Below are 26,665 nucleotides of genomic sequence, written 5' to 3'. Positions count from 1 at the left end.
GGCAGAATCCAACATCAATTAATCATACATTAATAGTTTTTAAATATCTTATTGTATGATCATGATTCAATCTACGTGACTATGTTTTAGAGCATAGCATTCATGCTAACTTCAATTTCGCTACAATCAAGTACACTTGGGTCTTTAGACACAACATTGAAAATTTGCAAAACAAAATATAAAGGAGAAGAATGAGACTTTTCAAATAGTCATAAAATAGTAAGGATATAAAAGAAAAGAAAGAAAATATAGGTGAAAATAAAAGTTGGTATAAAAGTTTGAATATTCTTAAAAATTGAATTAGCCAATATCATATATAAATTCTATTTATCCACCCATAAGCACACATATTTTACAATTCCAAAATAATGCAAGACAATGATGCATAAGACTTATACAAATGTTGACTCTTTTGGCAAAAAAATAAATCCTTTATCATGTTCATGCAACTCTTGAAACTAAAAAAGCACTTTAATCATCAAAAGTTGATTGGTGTTTTACAAGTGAGCCTCATGGCAATGCACAACATGTTGCTGCAATTAGCTCTACCAATATGATAAGACTCAAAAGAATATTAGGATAATAGGAGCATTGCTTGGAGACTCTTAGCTAAAGGTTGAAGCTCTCATAAGGCTATTGAAGAGTCATCCATCTTCTAAATGTCTAGATATAAGTAAATAGTTTTTAATTGAGTCTCTATCTTATTCTTTTTTTCATGATATAAGTAAATAGTTTTTATTACATTGAGTCAAAATCTCTTTAATTGATCTTGATGATACTTTATTTATTAATTAGATATTTTATTCATAAAAAAATCTAAGCATGTCTAGTCTTTTTTTTAAAACCAAAATAAAATGTTTTTGTTATATATATAATTATTCTTAATATAAACTATAAATAATAATCTTTAACTTAAATGAGTTTTTAGATTCTAAAAAATTTACACATGTAATTAACAATTATTTATGCATTACTCTCAAAATTTAAAAGAAATTATATTTTAATCTTTATACATAATTTAACCATAAATAAAATTATAATTCATTTTTTCTATTATTTTTAAAATAATGTAGTAATATTTTTTTATTATAAAATATTTAAATAAAGAATGATACTTTTATTGTATTAATTTATTTTGTTCCAGTCTATATAATTCTATTCGGTATACATTAGTTATTAGATATTTAAATGAAGCATACATTCATTTATTTCATTAATTGTTTTATTTATTTATTTTTTAGTTTGTCACTTGAAAAAAAGTTATTCAAGTAAAGAAAATAACTAATAATATATTCTTTTAAATATATTTTTATTATTTATTTTTTAAAAATTAAAATATTTATCTTATCAATTAATATTTTTAAAAATATAAAATTTAAATATAATTTTTAATTATTTATCAATAATATTAAAGTATACTTTTTATATTGCTGTAAATTAATTAATAAAATTTTAATTTCAATTAACAAATGATACTTAAAAATAAATTGTATAATATTTGTATAAATTTATGAAATTTTAAAATAGCTATACAATACATTTTTTTTCGCTATTAGCTGCACAATACATTTTAATTATTCTTTTGAAATTTATTATATTTTAAAATACTCGTTTAGTATATAAGAAATTATTAGTTATGCTTAAATTTTATTATTTTTAAAATTTACTGTCTGTTTTAAAAATTAATTAGCTACGGAAATGAGTTGAAAAATATCTTTAAAAAAATATATTGATGGGATTTATCTTGTACTAAATGCGCCAAAAATATAAATATTCGACGAAAGCAGCGAAATCACTGTCTTGTTGCTGGCCGCTTGCTTGACGTGAGAAAACCAAACAGACTAGAATCTCCTGAGAATTTTTCCTGAAATTCTAAGATGAGGTATGCTTTTCCAACTACTTCGTTTTATTTTCTTCTACTGTTTGTCTCACTGGACAGTAGCGGAACTGAAAATTTTCGAGTACGTGCATACTGAGTTCTGTTTATTTTTTGAGTTTTTTTTGGCAGATTATTATTATTTGTTAACTTGGATAAAAAAATTTAGTACTTTGTTTTTCAGTGTTTCCTTCTTCTTTATCTTTTCTTTTGTTTTGTCATTTTTACTGTCAGCTGGTTTTTTGAAAAAATAATTAGGGTTTCTAGCATTCTAGATTCTCTTTAGAGCGATAATTTCTAGTTGTTATTTAATTCTCCTTCCTCATAAATTATGAAATCATCGCCATCTTTCATGTATTTTTTTTTTTTTTCTATTTTCATTAGAAAACTATGATTACTCTTGAGTTGGGGCTATAATTTATTGGTGTTAGCTTAAGAAGTAGAGGAAACAGCTAGTTTGTAATTTTGTTCATATTTTGGTAATCAAATTTGCAAGCGTTTTGTTGTGGTGCCCTGCCCTTCCATGATCTATATAACAAGTTTAGATTTGGTCTCAGAACTGTATGTTTTGTTTTTATTATATTCTGGAGTTTAACTCTTATGAAATGATTGTTGATGTAAATGATGGGAATCTTATATAGCCCGTATATCTAGAGCACTAGTCTGGAGTTTGATGCTCATATTAGATGAATGGTATTCTTTTGCTTGGATCAAAAACACATTTTTCATTTAATGTGAGCTTCCAGGTCAAAAGAAATTGATGTCATTTTGATTGAGGAACTTTTAGTTAAGGACAAATTGATGTCCTGTGAAAAGTAGTAAATAAATTCTTTCAGTATTAAAATCTTGACTAGTGCCAAGTTTGGTGGACTCAAATGTATGCCATCCAAGAGGTCATCATATAACTTATTTTTTTGGTGTTTTTCCCTTTTCTTTAATTTCATTTTCTCTTTCTTTTTTCTGGTTGATTTGTCATTTGATGGAGTATTTTTCTGTTTCTGTAACTTCATGGTGAAGTTTAGATAGTTTTTTGGATTTTTTTTATTTACATTTAGATGAGGAATTACAAAAGAAAATTCTGAATTTGGTATAACAACTGTACCCCTTTACATTGGAAAACAAACTTTTGAAGCTCTAGATGTTCATCTGCATATGACTCCCACAAATCAGTTGGGGTCTTTTTCTGATGGGTTGCTCTAGTTGGAGCTATCAAAAAGCTTTTGCTTTTTCTTGAAAGCATCAATTTGAACATCAATCCTGACTTGTTCTTCAATATCAGTTCCACTCTTACCTTACGATCATATAGTTATCGTTTAACTTCAAGATCAACTTTAAATTCATAACTAAATAGCCAGCAACACGCAAAGGCCTATGAAACTGTTTGTCCCATCTATTATCAATGATATTCCATAGAGGCATGTAACTAAAGAATACAATTAAATGGGTTAATTTTCAAACAAAGAGGAAAAGATCACAAAATTTTAATTTTAACTAAATTTGATAGATAGGCAATTACCTCTTCTTGATACCATTGAAAGCTGCATGGATGGCCGCTTTAGCTTGGTCCATTGCCTTATAAACAAAAGTCGTGGCTGGCTTCTCATTTGAATCAATCAAACAAAGGACTTTAATTAAAGAATATGCACCCTTTAAACTGATCAGAACATGCTTCCAAAATTGGTTGTCCAAAACAACTTCCTTGTTCAATTTCCCCTCTCGTCCTAGAAAACTTACTAGACTTCCATTTGTTGCCTGAGAACATTCTTAACAAATCTCCTGCACCCCAAAGTTAAATATGAAGTGGCAAATCGAGTGATACCTGGTCTCACCAAATCTTTTCCTTTTGTGAAGCATGAGAGAGGTCCTTGAATAAATATAGGTTGTGATTTTTCTGCCCTTGGAATTGTTTCCTCATGGAAGGGTATCTTTTTCTCAAAGTCTTTTAACATTAGATTAATGTAGTGTGCAGCACAAGGAATCCAATATAAATTTGTCAGCTGTTTTGGTGATGTGATGTGAGAAGCATCAATTGACTTATATATATATATATATATATATATATATATATATATATTTATTTATTTATTTATTTACAAAGATAGAGTGCTATCTCTGTGAGCAAAGGAAAAAAAATAATACGAAAAGATAAAAGAAAATAATGGTGACGGTTATGAGATCCATGAAATGCGAATTTGCACCAAGGGGGTGATTCTCAACAACTAACTTCCTTGCTTCTCTTTATCATGCTGTTTCTCCTCATCATGCATGATGGTTCTAGAATATTCTTGCAACTTCATGACTCCTCCTTTTGTCAGTCCACCCATCTGTCATTATTGTGCAACCAACACTTCCAAACAGCCTTATGTTCTTAAATAAGGTCCATTATTAACTTCACTTGCTTCAAGTATTTCACTCTAATTTCATGATAAGAGGGTGGCTTAAATCCTGCGCCATGTTGCACAATTAGCTCACATATGACAGAAAAAGAGAAAATGGTTCTTGAAGATGATGATGAAGAATTAGAAGATGAAGAGATGTCAAAAAAAACAAAAGATGAATTAGAAATTAATCTTCTACAATCTGAGGGAGAAGAGGAGAAGGGATATGCTTTGGTAGATGAAAAAGAGGATGATTATGTTGGAGTTGAAGAAGAGGATTAAATTGATCATCTTTGTTTTTATTGTTAACTTGACTTTTGATAATTGCATATTTTATATTGAATTATATTTTGGATTATAGGTTATGCTGCATATATTTTAAGTTAATTATTTTCTATCATTTTCTGTGACCTATAGTATTTTTTTTATATATTTTATTATATCCGCCATAACTCTGCAAAATCCGCCATGGTGGCCGCCATAACTTTATGGCAGTTTTTTTAGTTTTCACCATGAGCCGCCATTTGCCATTGATAACATTGACTCCAGCAAGACTCTTTTTCATAAGGTATGCAATAGGGACACTCTACAACTCTAATGAAAAATATTAGGGTTTATAATTTAAGATTTTATTTATTTTAAAATTTAATTTGTTTAATATACTATTATATTATAAATTTTATGAATTTTAAATATGTCATTCTAATAGATCTAATAGACTTTTTTTTAAGCTCAAGTTTGACTTATTTAATTAATTAAGCTTTTTAAAAAGTTTAAATTAAGCTTCTTATTTAAATAAGCAAAGCTGGACTAGGCCTTAAAAAAACTAGACTGTAGACTCTGTCAAATAGCCTGATCTATTTTCATCTTACCCTCTAAGTATAGGAGTAATATGCCTTATTTCTTCCACAATCGACTAACTATTCATTGTAACTAACTATTAATGAATTCCTAACTAATAACAAATGGGAATTATACTACCCCCTAAAGTTTCACATAGGAAAACATAGTTGTGGCAGCTGGAAAGAAAGTTCCATTGGGGTTCTAACTAATTGAAGCATGATGATCAACCCAACTACACTACTGCAGTCCCAAAATAGTCTCAAGCCCTCCTAGGTTAAACACAAACAAGTGGCTGCAATCAATTTTCTTCAATGCTTGTTTTCTTTAATATTTTTAGCCCTGAAACAAAGCATCATTGCCCTTGCAAAAATGTATTGAGAACTCAAGGTTTTTTCTTGGAAAATCATGGTTCATTATCATCCTTCCTTCATTTCCTAAATGATGCTGCATGTGTTTCTGCATCTCATAACTGAAAAGATGGTCTCCTTCCGCAGAAGAAACCTTATTTTCAGACCTCACAGCACTCATCTCTCTATCTCGAGCCTCGACTACTTGACCCAATTCCTTGAGCTCTTCCATTTTTGGTTCTTGATCCAAAATGTAAACTAGTTCCCTTTGAGTTTCCTAATCTTTGTCTTTGATTCCAAAATTTTTTATTTCCATGATTTTTGTTCGGTTTTTTGGACAATAGCATATTTTTCTGCATTGTTTTTGGCCTCCAAGCTTCTTGTTCTTTTCTCTCCAGATCTTCATCTTCTTTTCTGCTTAATGATCATTATTCTGTAACGTATTGGTTCCAGATTTAGTTGTGGTCTCATGACTTAATATATGTGTATAAGTTGTGCAAAATCTTGTTATGCTTGATTCTTTTAGTCATTTGAGGACATTATATGAAGAGGATGATTTTCTTTATGTCAGATCCTTACGTTTATTTGAATTTTATAATGCAGCCGTCATCCCCCTGTCAAATGGGCCCAGAGGTCTGACGTACTATACATAACAGTTGAGTTACCGGATGCCCAGGATGTTAAGCTCAAACTGGAGCCAGAAGGAAAATTCTACTTCTCTGCAACTGCTGGTGCAGAGAAGAATCCTTATGAAGTTGACATTGATCTGTTTGACAAGATAGATGTGAATGTAAGAGCAGCCAGTTCATGGTTTGTTAATCACATCCTTTCTGTTTATCTTGTAATTGGTGTGTTAATATGTCTACCCAGAATAGCAAAGCTAGTGTTGCTTCAAGAAATATCTGCTACCTAGTGAAAAAGGCCGAGAACAGGTGGTGGGACATATTATTGAAGCAGGGAGGGAAATCTTCTTTCTTTCTGAAAGTTGATTGGGATAAATGGGTTGATGAAGATGAGGAGCAAGATAATAAACGTTAGTTATTTTCAAAATTTCTCTGAATTTATATTTCATTTTACATTGGTTTGTTTCATTTCCACTTTTCTTTTCTTCAGCTGGATCTGAGATGGACTTGGGCGATATCGATTTTTCTGTGAGTGGCATAACTCAAACCATAGTCTAAAAATGTTTAGCTAGATGGGCACTTGAGCGTAAATTCACTTTCTATGCAGAAGTTGAACATGGGAGGGGGTGAAGGATTAGATTTTGATGCTGCAGCCAATGATGATGGTAAATATATACAAGTTTTGTCCATGTTATTATGGGATACAGTACGATCAGTCTTCCTTTTCTTGATTTTTAATTCTATTGGTCTTTTTGTTCAGATGATGAGAGTGACACAGAAGATGAGGTTACAGCACAAGCATCTGCTAGTAATGAACTCGATATACAGGACACCGTGGGTGGCACTGCAAGGGATGCACCTGATACTAACGCATAAAAATTCAGAATCTTGAACCGTAACATAGCTTTGACTGTTATAAGGACGAGCATTCCTGGAAGGTTGCTTACCAAAATCCTTCGCAGATTTATCTGATTGTTCGGGGCTGACATGTTCACTTCTTTTCAGCGTTTTGACCCTGGATTTTAACTAGTTAGGCATATACGAGTTGGCCATGCGTGATAGTATTTGAGAATGTTATGTCTTTGTAATACTCACAAAGTGCAGTGGATAATGAATTAGAAGAGCTTGATGCTATGTTTATGTTTGCATAATTGAGCTCTACACTTTTCAGCGAAATTATACTACAGGAATGACAAACTTATCAAACTTCTGATCGATGTTGAATTGGTGATAATAAGTATATTTTTAATATTGAATAATATATTAAGTAATAAATTATTATAAAATTATAAGAAATCAGTATAGTTGGGTAATTCTTTATAAAAAAGGTGGTTGCGTAAAAGCACCTTTTCTACTTATTTATCACAACTTTCTCAAGGCCAACAATGTTCAAACCTCAAATTTTGTTTACTCCTAGGTCATGGGAACCAAGGTAGCAGGGGGTTAAAAATCATGCCAGTTATAATTAATGTTACACAAGTAGAGATAACAATGGATGAAGTATCAAATTAGTATGCACAGTCGTGTTTATTATTAGAGTTTTGAAACTCTATTTAAAGAGCTTTTCGAAGATTGTGACTTAGATATTTTTTTTACTAATCAATCTTGATTTTGTCCAACTATAAACAACTTTTGGAGCTTTGGTAGCACGTTTTGGGATTAAGAACTCCCTTCATATCTTATTCATTGTGGACTCTTAGTTTGCGCTTACTTCTCGAATAACTTTGAATTGATTTATTATTTTTTTAGTTTTCTAATATATTATGTCTAACTAAATCTATAATTGAGGTTATACTGGATTCTTTGCATGATTCTATGTGATCTTTATGTTTGATAACAGTTTCAGTTTCCTTTTTTGACTGGTGTTTATCCTATTGTGCTATATTCCTATATTCTGAATTGACAACTCTTAAACATACTATAATTAATTATTTATAGATGACCATACCACATATAGTTAATGAATTTATAAAATAAAAAATTAAATAGACTTAATTTAATTTTTTTTTCAATCATTATTAAATTAACATAGTCATAAATTTTTTATATTTTCTCTTCATTTTCCTTTGCATGATCATTGGGTGTTAATAGATTTAATATGAGTGATTGAAAATTATAAGAAAATCAGAATTAGAATTAATCTAAAAATGAACATAAAGAATTGTAAAGGTGAATTTATATGCCCTAGAACTCATCTCAAATTGTTTATTGTCATAGGTGGCGTTGTTTTATTTCCTTTTAATTACTTTTAAATCTAAATTATTATTTATTTTATTTCATTATGCATCTTTTTAATTCAAACAATTAAATTAAACTATTTTTGACACTTGAGAATAATCATTATGAGTTGATATTCTGAGAACTTATTTGAGAATTCATTTTTACTTTTCGATTAGTACACTTGTCCACGAACAAGTTTTTGGCACTGTTGTCAGGGATCAAACTTAGGTTGCCTATGTGACAGGTGAGAATACTCATCACTATACATTATTAAAATCACAAGTCATATACTGTGGGTGTTACTTTGCATCCCATGGGGATTCATTCCATCAATAGTCATTTTTATTACAAAATCTTCATATTCATCATTAAATATTTTTTGCTAAGGAGAATCTCTTGGGTTCCTAAGCTTCTCATATCTAATTCTGCCTTCAACATGTCAAGTCTTCTGCTTTGCATTTTCTGCGAAATAAGCGTCTTAATCTCAGTATTACTGGAAAATGTCACATGACCTTCATTGGTGTATATTCTTTCTTTAGGTACCATGACAAATTACACTTTGGACATTCTCTTAATAATGCATATTCATTTCAAAACAAAATGCAGTTGCTAAGACAAGTATGTATCTTCTCATAAGTTAATCCAATGGAAACAAGTATTTGCTTAGCATCATATGTTCTTATGGAAAGCATATTATCCTCTAGTAGCATATCATTTGATAAACTTAACAAGTTTCTGAAACTCTTATCATTCTATACATTCGAGGCTTTTAAGTTATAAAGATTAAACACCACACTCAATCTTGTGAACTTTGCGCATCCACTGTACAATGATGTTTCTGTATCATCTTTCAACCTCTTAAATATCTTTGGACAATCTTTAAGATCTTCTTTAACAATATTAAAAATGGCTTCAACATTATCACCCACATCTCTAATTAATTTTTATGAGTAATACACACTAGATTCCATATTATGTGATGTACTCTCACTTTGTATCTCATCATGCTTTGTCCAACAAGTATATTTTTCATTAATCTCATTACATATTAGATGTTCTTCCAATTTTCTTGTATTTATTCACATCATATTCAAACACCACCAACAAGGGTAAGGAATGAGGTTGATATTAGTAGCATGCTATATTGCAAATCTAATAAATTATTTCACTTCATCTTCATATTCTTGGTCAAACAATCAACTAACATCCAACTTCGATTCATATTTGCTCCAACTATACTTACAATAATTACATGAATCAATGTCTTATTTTCTCTTACATCGTAAGACTTTATCCTATTTGGGAATAAAGTTTTCTATGCATTAATTAGCATTTGTATTTTATACTTGGCAAAATTTTGACAGTATTTCGCATTAGTCTCCTAGTACACAACTTGAATGTGGTATCATTTACCTCAATCAAGCATGCACCAAGAGAAAATTACACTTGTACTAAACTAAAATTTTGTCAAGTATAACATGTCAAGATTTTAAGAAGCAATTGTTAATTATTTAATGAAAAACTTTGTTCCTAAACTGTCTAACTTGAATAATTTGAGATTCAAAATAATGATTTCTTCAATCATTATTTTGAATCTCAAATTTTTGAATTCAAATCATAAATTTAAAGTAAACTTATATTACAATTTACATTCATTCACAACATTTCATAAAGCATAACAATTTGCATTGTCATGTGTTTCATCAAATAACAAACATACCACAAATGTGTTTTCATGGCCTAGTTTTCTCTAGGGATTATTTTCTAATTTCATTTGGCTTTGTTATACCTAAATTCTTACCCACATTACTACATAGTGCGAAAACATCAAAACTAGTCTTTGGTTCTAAATACAGCTTCAAACTCTTTAAATCTAATCTTATTGCTATCCTCACTCTTGCTAGCTTAATCATCCTATATGTTTGTCATTAAGTTCTTTGCCTTAGTCATGAAAATGTTCATCAATCTTAACTTGCTTCTCTAATTCAATTTAAAACTTTTCATTCAGGGAATCAATTACGCTAAACTTGCAAGTCATCCTCTAACTATGGGACTTTGTAAGTGTATTTATTTAGGTAAATTCTATGATACCCTTAAAAACTTTTAGAGTATTGTACAGGAAAGATTTTCAACCAATATTACTTAGACACATGTTTAAGTGAATTTTATATAATAATAAATTATATATGATAATATATATTTATTATAACTTTCCTCATGTTTCTTTCTTATTGGTACAATTTTTTGAAAATGATATCCATGAAACATTTTGGAAGTACCACAGTGCACCATTTATTTATTCCATAGTTTGTGCTTAATTTATGTTACATGCTTATTTATTCTACAACACTCAATTTTGTTTCTTCAACTAGCTTTTACTTTAACATTCTTTGTTGGTCTATTTCAAGCTTCTCTTGGAATCCTAAGGTAATCATTTTTATATTTTCATATTATGTAATTTTTAATTCTTTTCAAATGTGAATAAGTATATAACCTATTATATTAAATTATTAAATGATAGGATTTATCTTTTATTTTCTATCTAAGGCCATCTTAATTGGGTTTATGGCTAAAGCAACTATACAGGGGACTAGGGTATCTTGAGAAATATATTAATTGTTGGGATAGTTCAGAGGGCAAGTGTACCCATCGAGAAGTAATAAATGGTTCTTAAATTAAGTTTCCAAAATATCGGTCCACAAGAATTGATTTTCAATTACTAAGAATTTCCTAATTCAATTGTTTAAGCTTCAAAGATACGAGATTAATTAAAAACAAGAATTTATAAAATCAATTATAAAACTAAGAGTAAGGAATACAATGCACATCTTGGTTAAACTTATCAGAGAGTGTAACATCCTGCATTTTGATTTAAATAAAATGAGGTTTGTTAAAGTATAATTAGAATAGATTTGGATAGAATTTATATTAAAAAAAAAAGTGAACGGTAAAACTGCCTATGTACAGTGACGATGACATCATGGCTGACGTCACATCTGCGTACAGTACGCGTACAATCCATGTACAGTACGTGTGCACAGCGTTTCTGGAGTGAACAGTGACCGCGAATAGTGTTTTCGGCGTGAACAGTAAATTCCAAAAAATTTCTATAAAAAAGGGGTTTCATAAGAAATTTTTATTTCTTCACTCCTATCCAAAGTTCTCAAAGGTTCTAAGGCTATATCTCACCATTTTCTCCCATACTAAACCTTCTAAACTTAGATTTTTCTTCAGATCTGTGATTCTACGTTTGATCTAAAGGATTTCAAGTAAGTTTCTCTAAGTTTGAAGTTAGATTTACCGTTCGTTTCTCTTCTTCTTCTTCTTCTTATAGATGTTCATGATGTTCTTAGAAAAAACTCTGTTCTAGAGTTCAAATCTTCGGTTAAATCTTTGTAAAAGCTCTGTTTTGAGGTAAGGGGGCTCTACTTTATCATTTTGTTATGTTTATTACTTGTATTCTTATAGATCTTGTCATATATGTGATTATATGTGGAATAATCTTTGTTTTATGAGAAATAATCAGTGAAAAGTGAGAATAATTTACTGTTTATGTAATCTTATGATGAATACATGATGAAAATGTGATATTATGTTCAAATAGGGCATGATAAGGTATATTGAGAATGGTTGATATGATTTTGTGATATGAAATATACAAAGAGATGGATGTTTCATGTTTGAATATATTGTGTTTCATGTAAAAATGATGTGTCTTGTGAATATGCCATGGTTTGATGTATATGATGAAAAGTATGTGGAAATATGACGAAAAATATGTGTGAACATGAGACATGACATATGTAAACATGTGAATATACTCGAAAGACTATGAGATGAAAAAAGGATATGATGTAAATAGTTACAGAGATACACTGGGAGAGTGAAAGATGGAGATGATATGGAATATCTTGGAGAAATACAGGATGGTGAGTGACATTCGGGATTGTGCACAGAATATTGTGTTCGAATGCACCACATGGCCACACACTCATTTCTTGACTTAACTCCTGACCATTACCTTTGCTAAGGGGTTGTCTATTGCATACGTTGTATCCGTATTGCATTGGGCCATCCGGCGACTATTTACATAGATGTGTAAGATCTCAGGATAGAGGCATCGGATAACTGTGGCCACAGGGCGCGGTAAGCGCGGATAAAAGTAAAGAAAATGTGAATCTGTGGAATATAATATGTGTTGAGATGAGAACATGCTTTATATGACACTGTGATATGTAATGCCATGATGTTTTCTTTAATCGTGATAAGATGTGTTTTGTGATGAATATGTGTTATATATGAGTGGTAGGGCAGAGACTCACCCTTACACAACATTTTTAGGAAATCAGGACGAATAGTACTAGGCTCACAGTGCATGGATGGATGAGAACTGCTATAGAACTTAGTTATTTTGAGTTATGTAATGAATATTTTTAGTTCTATAGCATTCTTTTGAAACAATTGTAAAACTACTATTTCTTTTTGTTGCTGATGAAAATTTTAGAATCTTTGTTTTTCTAAAGTATTTTTATGAACCTTATATCATTTCATCGTTTCTTTCTCATTAGAGAGTTTTTGAAAGAACATTTACTTTAGCATTTAAATTTTTATGAGAATTTATCATATATTGAGGAAAGAAATATAAGGTGTTACAGTTTTGGTATCAGAGCAGTTCATCCAGACCATTGAGGTCCTTTGTTATGGTGGATAATGATACTAATTTGAGATGTATAGATTTTGCAAGAGTTTGTCTATGCACAACGGATAAAGCTTTTATTAATCAAAATGTGAAGGTGAAAATTAATGATTTGCTATTTGGTATTAGGATGGTCGGGGAGCATGGTGGTGAATTTTTTAAAGGTTTGTATGAAACACAGTTTCCCTTTCAAAAGACTCAGTTGATTTGAATTATGTGGAAAAGTATAGTTCTGATGACAACAACGACAACCATGAAGAGATAGCAACGAGTAGAGCTGGTGAAAAAAATGGCCACAAGCTCTGGTGCAAAAATGGCAGAGAAAGGGAAACAAATTAGTTCAAAAAAGTTTGGAACAGAGAATAATTGTGTTAATGTTGCAGCAGATTTTGTGAGGAATGTTATGGAGGATATTGGGAAAATTAATGAGGAATTGGTTACGGTTGATTTAAATTTGAATTTGTGAAGTAACAAAGATTTGGTGGGCCCAACTTCTTGTATTGCGTATGAGACAGATAGGAGGGAAGTGTGCCATACGGTTGGGGTGGATTTGGCTACTAATACTGATAATAATGAATTGGGTTGTAAAATTCAATAGGAGTTAGGTGTATGGCAAATGGGTTTTCAAGATGAGAGGCTCATTACAGATTCCACTAGTTGTGTGGTTTTGAATGTGGGGAAAGGTGATGTTAATAGTAATAAGGAGGATCGTATGAGCTCAGTTGGTGGTACCAGTAGTAATAAGGGGGCGGGTGTGGGTCGAGTTGATGGAGCGCATGGTAATGGGTCCATATTTATGTCAGATGAGAGTATGGATAAGGTGATTCATGATGGTGTGAATATGGGGGAGGGTGATGTGCGTAGCAATGTTGAATGCTCCTTCTTGCCAACCACATCTGCAACTTCAGGGGCTTCCGTTTTAGCGACAGAAGCTTATCATGATGCCAGCATAATGCAATTTGAGGCTGAAAAAATGTCTAGTGTCAATTTAAAAACAAAAAGGCATCCAATGTCGAACAATCGGGAAAAATTAAACATGAGGGGTGTGTTGAAATTAGTAAGACAGAGGAAATAGGGATCTTCATCGAATTCGTGTCACAGCTTGCATTCTTTTAAGTTACAAAGGGAATCAAGAGGTGCAATACAGGCTTAGAAGAAAGTCAGAGTTTTTGAGGTTGTCCCAACGAACTAGTTCAAAAAGACAAAGATCAGGTTCTTATGCAGAGAGTGCAAAGACGACTACTTCAGTGGCGGGTGGGGTGAAAATTGCAGTACGACATATGGCAGAAAAAATATTAGAGGTTGGAGAAGAAGTGGGACTTCTGGTGCAAAGGAATAGAGAAGAAGTGATTGATAAAATTATTGATTGGGACATTAGAGATAGATATGTCATGGCAGCGGCAAGGGGTGTGGGTGGTTCCTCATGAAGTTAATTTCATTCAATGTTAGAGGGGTTGGGGGGAGGGTTAAAAAGCGATGGGTGGCAGAAATGGTACAGCAAGAGGGTGTTGATATTTTACTTCTTGAAGAGACAAAGTTAGAAGTTTGTTCACGAGAATTGTGTCGCCAACTTTGGAGTGATGAAGATTTTGATTGGATTGCGTGGCCTGCAATAGGGAATACTGGTGGAATTCTTACTGTTTGGAATATAATGATAGGTAAATTACGGTATCATTTTTGTGGGTGTCTGTTTAGAATGGGGGGAGAAGAAACAAATTATAATGATTGTCAATGTTTATTTGCCTTGCCGATTGGTTGATAAGAGGTCCTTGTGTGCTAATTTAATTATGTCTAAACAGGGATTTGGTGATGGTTTATGGTGCGTGCTGAGTGATTTTAATGAGGTGAGAGTCTGAGAGGAGAGAAGAGAAGGAATTACGGGTGGTGATTCATAGGAGATTGCAAAATTTAATCAATTTATTTCTGATATGCAAGTAGTAGATTTATCGCTGGTGGGTAGGAGGTTTACTTGGAGAAATGGAGATGGAAGTGTGATGAGCAGATTAGATAGAGTACTTGTTTGGGAGGATTGGGGTGAGGTTATAAGTAATCCAATGATACAGGTTATGTCGCGTGATGTGTCTGACCACTGTGCACTCTTAGTTAAGCATAAGTCATTGAATTGGGGACCTAAACCTTTTTGGTTCAACAATTGTTGGCTAGATCACAAGGAGTTACGAATTGTTGTAACACAAGCTTGAAATAAGGATGTGGGCTTACCATGGCCAGCACAACGTATTAAAGGAAAGTTGCCTAACATTAGAGCAACATTAAAATTATGGAATAAAAGTAGTTTTGGAGATGTGGAAGAGAATATCAAAATTAGTACTGCAGCGTTGCATGACTTGGATATTAAAAGTGAAATGCAGGGTCTAACAGCAGACGAAGTTATACAACAGAAATCTCTAGTGGGTGATATTTGGGCTGCTCCACATAGTAAGGAAAATCTCTTAGCTCAAAAGGCACGGAAAAAATGGTCTAAGGAGGGTGATTGGAACTCCAAGCATTTGCATGCATGTATAAGAGGTCGTGGAAGACACAATTAAATTTTGACTTTATATGTTGAGGGGCGTTGGCTTGAGGAGGTGAAGGAGGTGAAGAGGTATATTTTGAATTTTTTTAATGATCATTTTGTAAGAAGGGAGTAGGAAAGATCGACTATTGATAATATTAGGTTTCCTGTTGTAATGGATGGGAATAAGGTGGGGTTGGAGGAGATGTTTTCTGTGGAGGAAGTGACTAGTGTGATTTGAGAATGTGACAATGACAAAAGTCCAGGACCAGATGGTTTCAATTTTACCTTTCTGAAAGCATTTTGGGATCTAGTGAAGGATGATGTGACTCAAATGCTAGTGGAATTTCACATGAATGTAGTTGTACTTAAAGGTTTGTTATCTTATTTTGTCCCATTAATTCTTAAATCTAAAAGTCCATAAGGATTGGGGGATTTTTGGCCAATATCTTTGTTGGGTTGCTTGTATAAAATCATTTCCAAAATGCTCACTAATAGGATGAGAGGGGTGATGGATGATATTATAAATGATCAATAATCGGGTTTTGTACTGGGTCGAAACTTATTTGATAGTGTGCTTGTGGCCAATGAAGTGGTGGACTACGCTAAAAAAACAAGGCGAAGTTGTTTTGTGTTAAAAGTTGATTATGAAAAAGCATATGATTAGGTGGATTAGAGGTATCTATTATATATGCTACGAAAGATGGGGTTTGGAGAAAGATGGGCAAAATGGATGGAGGCATGCATTTATGGAGGTCATTTGTCGGTTCTTGTGAATGGTTGCCCAACGAAGGAGGTGGAGATTGGCAGAGGCCTTAAACAAGGTAATTCCCTTTCACTTTTTTTGTTTTTAATAACGGCTGAAGGTTTAGGCAGTTTGATGCGAAGTGCGGTGGCAAAAGACTTTTTTAAAAGGATTAAGGTGGGCGAAGGACCAGAAATTTCATTGCTTCAATTTGCGGATGACATGTTGTTGATAGGAGAAGCAACTGAGAGAAATTTATGGACAATAAAGGCAGTGTTACATTGCTCTTGAATTAATTTCAGGTTTGAAGGTTAATTTTCATAAGAGTTGTTTGATTGGGGTGAATGTGGACCAAGATTTTCTGTTGACGGCAGCCGCTTTTTAAATTGTAAGGTGGGGACTTTGCCTTTTCGTTATTTGGGGCTGTACGTTGGAGATAAGCTTAGGCATAAGGTGGCTTGGGAGCGTTTGTTGGAGGTTTTGCGTAATAAATTGGCTTCTTGGATAAATATGTTTCTATTAGGGGAGGGTGACTCTTCTTAATGTTGTCCTAAATAGTGTCTCTTTACATTATTTGTCTTTTTAGAAAATGCCTCCGTCTATTGTTAAAGAGGTGGTGAAGATTCAAAGACGTTTCTTGTGGAGTGAGGTTAAGGAGTTCTCTACGATTTGTTGGGTAAAATGGGATCAAGTTTGTAAACCTATAAAAGAAGGTGGCCTTGGGATAAAGAAGGTGACTTGGTTCAATATGAGCTTATTAGGAAAATGGGTGTGGCGCAGATTGAAATATCTAAATTCTTTATGGGTACAAATTCTCAAAGCACGTTACGGTAAATTTTCATCAGTGATGAGACATAATGGTGTGGATCCAAAAGCGTTATATTGATGGAAGGATGTAGCCTGGGTGTGTCAACAAGCTAATTTTTGGGTGGATATTAGTTTAAACTGTGTTATTGGTGATAGTAGCACGATGAGATTTTGGGTGGACAAGTGGGTTAGAGATGTTGCTCTTGCAGAGATTTTTCCTAGACTATTTTTTGTGCCTGCAAACAAGGAGTCCAAGATCAGTGAAAATGGTCGATTTGTTGAAGGTGTTTGGATGTGGAATTTCCAATGGCGAAGACAAATCATTTTCAGCAAAAGAGGCAATGATTCGCAAATTGATAGGGCTCATTGGTGGTGTACAGCCATGACTAAACATTCTAGATATGATAGTGTGGAACTGTGATACATCAAAGGCATATACGGTGAAATCTACATATAGTTTTTTGCATAATTATGTTTCTGCGGGTTCAGCTTTTGCTAACGATATGGTGTTGGCATTGCGTCATATGTGGAAGGCACTGGTTCCCAAAAAGGCTAGTGTGTTCTCTTGGCAATTGTTATTACAAACTTTGCCGATACGTAAGGAGCTTGTGAACCGCGGTATGCTGTTGATAAATGAATCTTGTGCCCTGTGTAATCATGATGATGAAGAGATGAAGCATCTATTCTTGCATTGTTCTATTTCTAGCAGTATTTGGTATTCGATTTGGTATTGGTTAGGCTTCTTTGCATGTATGCCAAAGTGTTTAAGGATCTTTTATTGGATATGTGCGATTTTGTAGGTGGGAAAAAGAAGTGGAGGTATGTAGCAACTATTTGGATAGCCATGATATGGAGCTTTTGGTTACATAGAAATAAGATTGTCTTTAATAATGATGTGTTAGATGATGGGGAGATTATAGATGCTATCAAATATAGGTTCTGGAAATAGTTGTCGACAGGTTTAAATCAAAGACAACTAGTATATATAAATTGACAAACCATTGATGTGTATTAAGCAATTGCCTTAACTTTGTATATGGGTTGGAGTATCCACGGTACTTTTTTTTCTTAATAATATGTTTTTGCTTATAAAAATAAATATAAATTTGTTATTACTATTAATTTATTATCTCTGTTGAAGAGATATATAGATATTTCATTTTCAATTTCTGTTTATGTTTACAAAAGAATATTATGTTATAAAAAAAATTTAATAAAAATACTAAATTTCCAAAATAAAAGTTGTGATACACCATGGTTATAATAATTATGCTCATTTTAGATAATATTAAGGCGGTTGTTTGTTAATAAAAAATAAGTATTTTGTTTAAAAAAAACTTAGGTGCACATAACTAGTGTTTATATGTAACTTTTACTAAATTAGCTCTTCAATTGTTTCTACTCTAACATTCAAGTGTCTACTTAAATAATCTATTTGTTGATTTTCTGCACTTGCTCAGTGAAGCTTCTTTTAAATTTAGTGCATATCTGATTATTTATTTATTTCTCTCTAATATTACTTTCTCTTCAGACTTCAAACTTCAGTGCCACCTATATAACCACATATGTTAAATTTATTTATTTTTTCCGAACCCTCTCATATACTGTTTCCAATCCAACCCTGCATTACGGGTAATTGTTCATTTTCTTACCAAAAAAAAATTGTAATACTTTTTTTAAATTCTTGATAATTGAATCATATTGAAACTCAATTAATTCAAATTCGATCAAATGAACTTAATTAAAAGGATACTTTTTTAATATTTATTTATTTATTTATAATATATATATATATATATATATATATATATATATATATATCACCACTTAAATCAATAGGTATTATTGATGATTATTGGCCGGCCATTTAATAAGAAAAAGAAATTGAGGCTAATTGTATTCGTTTCGTTATATATTATATGAATGTATCTTGCAAGGAACCTATCAAATTATACATTTTGATTTAAAGCAAATAGATTATTTTTTAGAGAACTCATTGAACATTTGAATCCTTGGACACACACCTTTTATCTGTTAACCTATTTCTTACACAAATAGACAATAAAAGTATAATTTTTTTAAAATCAAAGATTGAAAAGGAATTTTAACGTCACTTTCTCTAACCTTTAAAAAACAATGCTAATACAAAACTTTTGTTTTCTTCAAAATTTATTTTCATTCACTAATAGGAAAAGCACTAAAACCTGCTTTTTTCTAAGTTTTTTATTTCCCAAAATGCGTACATAATTATTATAATTTTTTAAACATATTTCAGTTAAGAAGGTATTTTAAAAAAAAAAATCAAACAAGCAGAAACTTAGTTCTTCTAAGTTTGTTAGTTTGATATTTTTTTTCCATATTTTGATTATTTCCATTTAATCCTTCAAACAAATCTATGCACCATATTATTATTATTATTATTATTATTATTATTATTATTGTTATTATTATTATTATGTAATTTCTTTTTATATATAATATTCAGTTACTTAGTCTCCTAGGCTTTTTCCTCTCCCTTTTCTATTGGCGTAGTTTGTGAAGTTGTAGCATCCTAGATGTGACAAACTTGTTCAAGATCCGTGTTGAGTTCTGACCACACATACAAACACCTAAAAAATTGGCAACCACCTTTGAAACACTGTCTATTCTCTTTGCATTATTACCGAATAAGGAAAAACCTGTTACTGAGTGAAACTTCTAAGTTTTTCTAAATGAAAAGCGTAACACAATCTTAATCCAAACACATCTTGCACTGTAAAATCTCAAAAGCCATACCCGGCCAATGCAAGATTATGCTGCTCCGTTTTGATGCAATAACTACAGGTACTACATGGTTTTTCTCCAATTTGAAGGAAAATAGTGTTGAATATTGATTATTCGAAATGTTTTATGGTGTCTAAGTTTAAATTTATTTGGAATATATCTATGTTGAATGAGAATGTTCGGGTATCTATTGTCTAATCTGATTCAAGCGCCTAAAAGTTAAAAGGTCTCTAACGGTAGAAATCTCTTGTATTTGAATTTTGAAACACTGAATTAAATGGAGTGAAAAAAATTCTTAGAAAACTCTTCTTTCTCTTGTTTTTACAGTCCAAGTCTGAAATCATGGGGTATTCCTAAACTTAAAAGGACTCAAAACCCACTACAAGAAATCATTACATGTATAGTGATTATAGTTATTAAAAATTATAAATTTAAATATAATAAATATCCAATAAAAGTTTACACATGAAAATTCTAAATGAAATTAAAATACATCATCAACATATTAAAATTATAAAATAAAAAAAATAATATTAAATTAAACAACTAAAATAGAATAAAAAATGTTCTCATGAATTCTAATCCTGCAGATAAGAAAGAAAAAAAAATATTAGTAAATACAAATCAATCAATTAATAAATTTTTAAGAATGTAACTAAATAATAATTAAGTGATAATAACTAAAATAATCAATAAACTTACATGGAGCACATGAATCATTAAATAACTTGTTGAATGATAATTCTCCCAATAAGATAGTCCATTAACGTTTTATCTTCATCTCAAGGTCTTCCTTCATTTGTTTCTGTTGAGATTCAAAAGTTAATTTTTGAGCATCAATCAATTCACGTTGAAATTGTAATTTAATTTTCAATTGAAAATTAACTTCTTCTTATTTTCTCGAAATATCAGTCAATTTTTCACTTCTAATTCTAAATCATCTGCTTTCTTTTTTGCATTCTCAACTTGATTTTCAATGATTTTTTTATTTATATAGTCACTAAAATTAATTTTTTTACAATGTTTGTAATATAAAATTAATAAAAAAATAAAGTAATTGATATCAATAATACATAGATTGATTTGTAATCAAAACTAATTTTAAAAAATTATATTTTATTATTATAATCTATTAAATTTATTTTCATATTTTATTATAAATAAAGATATATTAACTTTTAGTGAGAAATAATTTATCATTGTTAATGTCATTATTGATTATTTGACCTGTTAAATGAAAAAATCAAACTTAAATTTTTAAACAAATTTAAACTTATTAATTATTTTTTTAGTTTCTTTTACCTTAGTGTAGTGTGATTTTAGATCATTTTATTTAACTATTTATTTTTAATTTTTTAGAAGTTTAAATTAAGTTTACTTTAAAAATAAGATTTTTATTATATATTTTACAATTTGTTTTACTTGTTTATATAAATCAATTAATAAAATATTATATTTTTATATAATTTTTTAATTATCAAATAAAATTTTAAGATAACAAAACTTAATTTAAAAGTTTTTAAAATTAAATAGACTAAATATTAATTTAAAAAATTAAATTTAAACACTCATAAAAATATAAAGATTTAAAATATAATTAAATTAAAAATTTATTAATAAAATTATAAGTATTAATTTTATATACATATTAATAATGAACTTAAAATAAAAAATAAAAATAAATTTTTAATATTATATATTATTAATAAATTATTTATAATTAATATATTTTTATTATTAGTGATGATTTTTAATTAAGTTATTATTAATAATAATATTAGTGACGATATAAAAACATTTGTCACAAATAATTAATTATTAATGACAAATTTTATATTCGTTACTAAAATCTAACCACTAAAAATCACATTTCTTGTAGTGACTCGAGGGAATTTGGCATATGGTGGAGAAACTCTTCTTTCTCTAACATATTAAATGGCATATGTTAAAGAAATTATCAGATACTCCCAGAGTCATACTGTAGAAATTTTATAACTATTTATATCTCATTTAATTTTATTTTGTATTTAAGTCAACCACATGTCATGTGGTACATTTTAGAAGAGTAACGTAATACTCCTTGAGCATATAAGAATCTCTCCACACAATGGCATTGTAGAGAATTAGTTTTGTTTGTGACGATTGAGATGTCTTTGCTTGTAATAAATCTGAACTTGGTCTGAAAGCTTGGAAAGTCTTTCTGGCCTCAGTCCTCACTTCTAAGATATTCTAAGAACAACCATCAAAATCAAGAAACAAAATGGCAGAAGAAACACCACATCAACTTGTAACGTTCTAAACTTCCAAACCTGATCTTGAGTATATTTCGTAAAGACGTTACCAGTTTGAAGTTTTTGTGATTCTTTCAGAGATATTGATGCTTCCTAATCCACTGTGTGCATTCCACTTCCTACTTGGACTACGCTCTTCATAATATTGTTTAACCTATGATTTACTCGCCATATATTTAGCTATTCAGCATTTAGGCCAAGGAAGGTATTACTTAAACATGATTCGCATTTAAAAAGGGAAGATAGAGAAAGTAAATCATATTCTAGGCAGATGTTTCTTCGGAATACAATGTATAAGTATTAAATAATGGAGTCAAATTGGTTCAACGGATTTTTCTTACCAAAGTTGAAAGGGATACATGCATTTCACTTATACCCATTTAAGTTGTTGATAATGTGCACTGGCACAAGTATAAGGCGTATGTATTTAATGCCAGCCTTAGGAAAGAAGGTCCACTCACTCTGGCTTGTTCAGTTTCTTATTTTCTTCAGTATGACTTGTACATCACGTTTTGCTGGCTACACAATTATTGCTATCAAAAGCACTAGTGAAAGGCCCCTTCTGTATAATCCAAAAAGAAAAGGCATTTGTTATAATTATATTGTGCATTCTGATTAATGTTTCATTTGTGTACGTGCAAATTTATGCCCCGTATTTTTGTGTGACCATTGTAGGACAGAACTGAAATGGATCATAGTCTACAGATAATACAATAAAGAAAAGAAGAATGACTCAAGCAGCAGATTAGAGATTGAAGTCTCCTCTGATGTGTGGACTGGATGCTGACATTCTGTTCTAAGCATATATGACTTCCGTGATTACAGTTGTACAGTGGAAGTTTTGATATAAGCGTAATGGATTTCAGTGAGGGTTATGTATCAAATGAGCATCGAGAGCTTCATCGATCAGCAACAGAAAGTGCAGATCCATTGTCTGTTTCTCCATTGCAACTTTCTCCGAAGTCCCCAAGATCTCCCAAATCTCCAAGGTCTCCAAAATCTCCGAGGTCCCCAAAGGTGCAAGGCAAGTGCAGCAATCTAAGTCCAAAGAATCATAGACAATCATGTTCTCAAAAAGATGGACGTCCAAAGAAAGGTTTACCCATTGAAGTTTTCATTGCCAATTACCACTTTTTAATACCTGATAACTATTTCACGAAGTAGCTAACAACAAATATATGTGGCTAGTGACGGTCATAGACCTTTGGTGCTACTTTCCCCCATTTATTCTTTGGTGACTCGTGATAATTGGACATAACATTTGAATGAGGTAAATAAAAAAGTCACGGTTCTCGTGTCTGATATTTCATGACTAACATAAGGGTCTATAACTTTTCATATTAATTATTCTTATCTAAGTAGTTGGAATAATAGAATACTCATTTAACGTTCAGCTTTGCCTTACTGTCGCAGGCAATGAATAGAATAGTCTAGTTTTAGTGTTTTATGACAATTCAAATTACATGATACGATATTTGCGTTCCTTAAATTCGAAAAGCGACCATTTTATCCTACTCTCATTGTGTAGGTGGTTCCGGGGGGAAAGGTACCTGGGGTGGATTGCTTGATGCAGATGACGCGAGCTTTCTTGATCCTAGTGATCCAAACTATGACAGCAGTGAGGTATAGAGTTATGATTTATAAGTATCTTTTAATAGTGTTCTAAAAATATATGTTTCTGTAACACCAGCACCCATTAAAGTATATGTGCTTTTTGTAGGAATTTAACCATTCAAATGAAAAGAAACCGTCAACAGATCTCGAGAACTACAAGAAAAAAGCTACGATAATAGTGGAGGAATACTTCGCCACTGATGATGTTGTTGCAACAATGAATGAAATTAAAGAATTAGGGAAACCAGAGTATGGTTACTATTTTGTCAAAAAACTTGTCTCTATGTCCATGGACAGACATGACAAAGAAAAGGAAATGGCTGCTATTCTGTTATCTGCACTTTATGCCGATATATTTGATCCTCCACAAGTTTACAAAGGCTTCAGCAAATTAGTTGAATCAGCAGATGACTTGATGGTAGATATACCAGACACAGTTGATGTTCTAGCACTTTTTATAGCTCGTGCCGTGGTTGATGACATACTTCCTCCTGCATTTTTGAAGAAACAGATGGCCTATTTAACCAAATATTCAAAAGGGGTAGATGTCCTGAAAAAAGCTGAGAAAAGTTATCTAGCAGCCCCTCTGCATGCGGAAATCATAGAGCGGCGCTGGGGAGGTAGTAAGAACACCACTGTTGATGACGTTAAGGCTAAGATAAATAACTTTTTGAAGGAGTATGTTGTAAGTGGTGACAAGAAAGAAGCCTTTAGATGCATCAAAGATTTGAAAGTTCCTTTTTTCCATCACGAAATAGTGAAACGGGCTCTTATAATGGCAATGGAGAGACGTCAAGCAGAATTCCCACTACTAGACCTGTTGAAGGAAGCAGCTGAAGAAGGTTTCATTAACTCTAGCCAAATGTCTAAAGGGTTCGGTCGGTTGATTGACACAGTTGATGACTTATCACTTGACATACCAAATGCACGTGGTATACTACAGCAACTAATGTCTAAGGCAGCATCTGAGGGTTGGTTGTGTGTGTCATCTTTGAAGTCACTTTCAGTGGAGCCCGAAAAGAACTCAATAGAAGATAGCGCTGCCAAAAGTTTCAAGGTAAACACTCAATCCATCATTAAAGAGTACTTCTTATCAGGTGATATATTTGAGGTAAATAGTTGTCTAGAACAAGAGAACAGCAACAACTGTACTGAACTCAATGCAATCTTTGTTAAAAGATTGATAACTCTGGCAATGGATAGGAAGAATAGGGAGAAGGAAATGGCTTCTGTACTGCTTTCTTCATTGTGTTTCCCAGCTGATGACGTTGTAAGTGGTTTTGTGATGTTGATAGAGTCAGCAGATGACACAGCTTTGGATAATCCTGTTGTTGTTGAGGATCTTGCAATGTTTCTAGCTAGAGCAGTGGTTGATGAAGTCCTAGCCCCACAGCACCTTGAAGAGATTGGAACACAGTGTCTGGGGCCAGATTCAATTGGGAGCAAAGTGCTTCAAATGGCAAAGTCGTTACTAAAGGCTAGACTTGCAGGAGAGCGAATCTTAAGGTGTTGGGGAGGTGGGGGAAGCAGCAGGCCTGGATGGGCAGTTGAGGATGTCAAGGACATGATTGGAAAGCTGTTGGAGGAGTATGAGTCTGGAGGTGAAATAAGGGAAGCGTGCCGCTGCATGAAAGAGTTAGGAATGCCATTTTTCCATCATGAGGTTGTTAAGAAAGCTTTGGTGACAATCATTGAAAAGAAGAATGAGAGGTTATGGGGTCTACTTAAGGAGTGCTTTGAATCAGGACTAATAACCATGTATCAAATGGTGAAGGGTTTTGGAAGAGTTGAAGAATCTCTTGATGACTTGGCTTTGGATGTCCCTGATGCTAAAAAACAGTTTGAACACTATGTTGAACGAGCAAAGGCTAATGGATGGTTGGATAATTCATTTTGTTACACAAAACTGGAACATGCAACAGAGAATGGCACCCACTAATTATAATGTGGGGAAAATCATCAGCAATACTAGTTTTGCTTTATCTCCTTTTTCAAATCTACACTTGAATCAAATGCATACAAATGTAGGCATACATTGGCATGCCTATGCATGCATAACTACTTAACTAGCTTTTGTAGCAAACTTAAAATTTCTTTACCCCACTATTTATTATTCTGTTTGCTTGTCAATTGCCCCCTTTATCATTGGAGCTTACAAGCGATGAAGTTGCTTCGTACAACAAATTTCGGTTCCAAATAAATGCACGCACATATATATAAATCCAAGCATGCATTGAATTACCGAGTTTAAAATAATCCAATTCGGTATTTTTGCGTAGGCAAATTCTTGAATGTGTTAATTGATCAGCAGCCTCCATGATAGGTTCTTTGATCTATGCTTTCTATTATGACCTAGATGGATCCATAGGGTCAATTAACATAATCGATCACATAACTGTATGTGGCACTGTGATACACTGCTCACTTCTGAAGCTGCAGCAAGGATTAACGAAAGGCACAAGAAGATAAGAAAGTCAATTCATTGGAGTTGAAACCTAAATAAAGTAAGATTAAGATTTTTTAAACCGTACATTGTTCTATTTTTAATCTGTTTCTATGGAAATAAGTTGATCAAGAGGCAGTTCACAAGAATTTGTTGGGAAGAATGAACAAGGGACCTGCAATGTAATCTCTGTCAATATCTCATTTGTTTTTTGCACGCTTTTATGCTTATACTCAAGTCAAGCATGCCTTTTGTAATGCATAGCATAACGATTTTGTATGCCAATTGCAGGGACAATTTTGTTTTTCTTTGAAAAACAAGAAAAAATGAAGCTCTAGGCTCTAAGCTAGTATTCTATATACATATATAATTTTGATCTCAACACTCACATAGATCCAAATGTAGAGGTTGTACAAGGAAGACTTGGGCAGAGAACTTTGATGTCTTTTAACATTTTAATTATAAGTTATTACATAAATTAAATACAGTAATTCAACAGTCTACTAG

General features: G+C 31.8%; 3 protein-coding genes across 3 annotated transcripts; all 3 read left to right on the top strand.

Annotated features, from left to right (window-relative positions):
- Window positions 1-1,761: 1,761 nt before the first annotated feature.
- On the top strand, window positions 1,762-7,279 carry LOC113849891 (co-chaperone protein p23-1-like). The gene is made up of 6 exons (XM_027480117.1): window positions 1,762-1,882; window positions 6,048-6,234; window positions 6,315-6,477; window positions 6,558-6,595; window positions 6,675-6,732; window positions 6,828-7,279. Exons 1-6 carry the CDS (start codon window positions 1,878-1,880, stop codon window positions 6,941-6,943), a joined length of 567 nt encoding a protein of 188 aa, XP_027335918.1. The 5' UTR covers window positions 1,762-1,877; the 3' UTR covers window positions 6,944-7,279.
- An 8,919-nt stretch (window positions 7,280-16,198) lies between these two features.
- Window positions 16,199-17,917, top strand: LOC113850857. The gene is made up of 7 exons (XM_027481382.1): window positions 16,199-16,319; window positions 16,362-16,510; window positions 16,634-16,717; window positions 16,827-16,973; window positions 17,133-17,421; window positions 17,537-17,762; window positions 17,848-17,917. Exons 1-7 carry the CDS (start codon window positions 16,199-16,201, stop codon window positions 17,915-17,917), a joined length of 1,086 nt encoding a protein of 361 aa, XP_027337183.1.
- Window positions 17,918-22,886: 4,969 nt separating this feature from the next.
- Window positions 22,887-25,717, top strand: LOC113849890 (programmed cell death protein 4). Its single transcript, XM_027480116.1, has 3 exons — window positions 22,887-23,197; window positions 23,630-23,724; window positions 23,822-25,717. Exons 1-3 carry the CDS (start codon window positions 22,957-22,959, stop codon window positions 25,652-25,654), a joined length of 2,169 nt encoding a protein of 722 aa, XP_027335917.1. The 5' UTR covers window positions 22,887-22,956; the 3' UTR covers window positions 25,655-25,717.
- Window positions 25,718-26,665: the final 948 nt, after the last annotated feature.

Source organism: Abrus precatorius, unplaced genomic scaffold (genome assembly GCF_003935025.1).
Source record: "Abrus precatorius isolate BTA unplaced genomic scaffold, Abrus_2018 Scaffold9, whole genome shotgun sequence".
Taxonomy (NCBI): Eukaryota; Viridiplantae; Streptophyta; class Magnoliopsida; order Fabales; family Fabaceae; genus Abrus; species Abrus precatorius.
The sequence above is the reverse complement of the archived record's forward strand: the minus strand, read 5'-3'. Positions and strand labels throughout refer to the sequence as shown.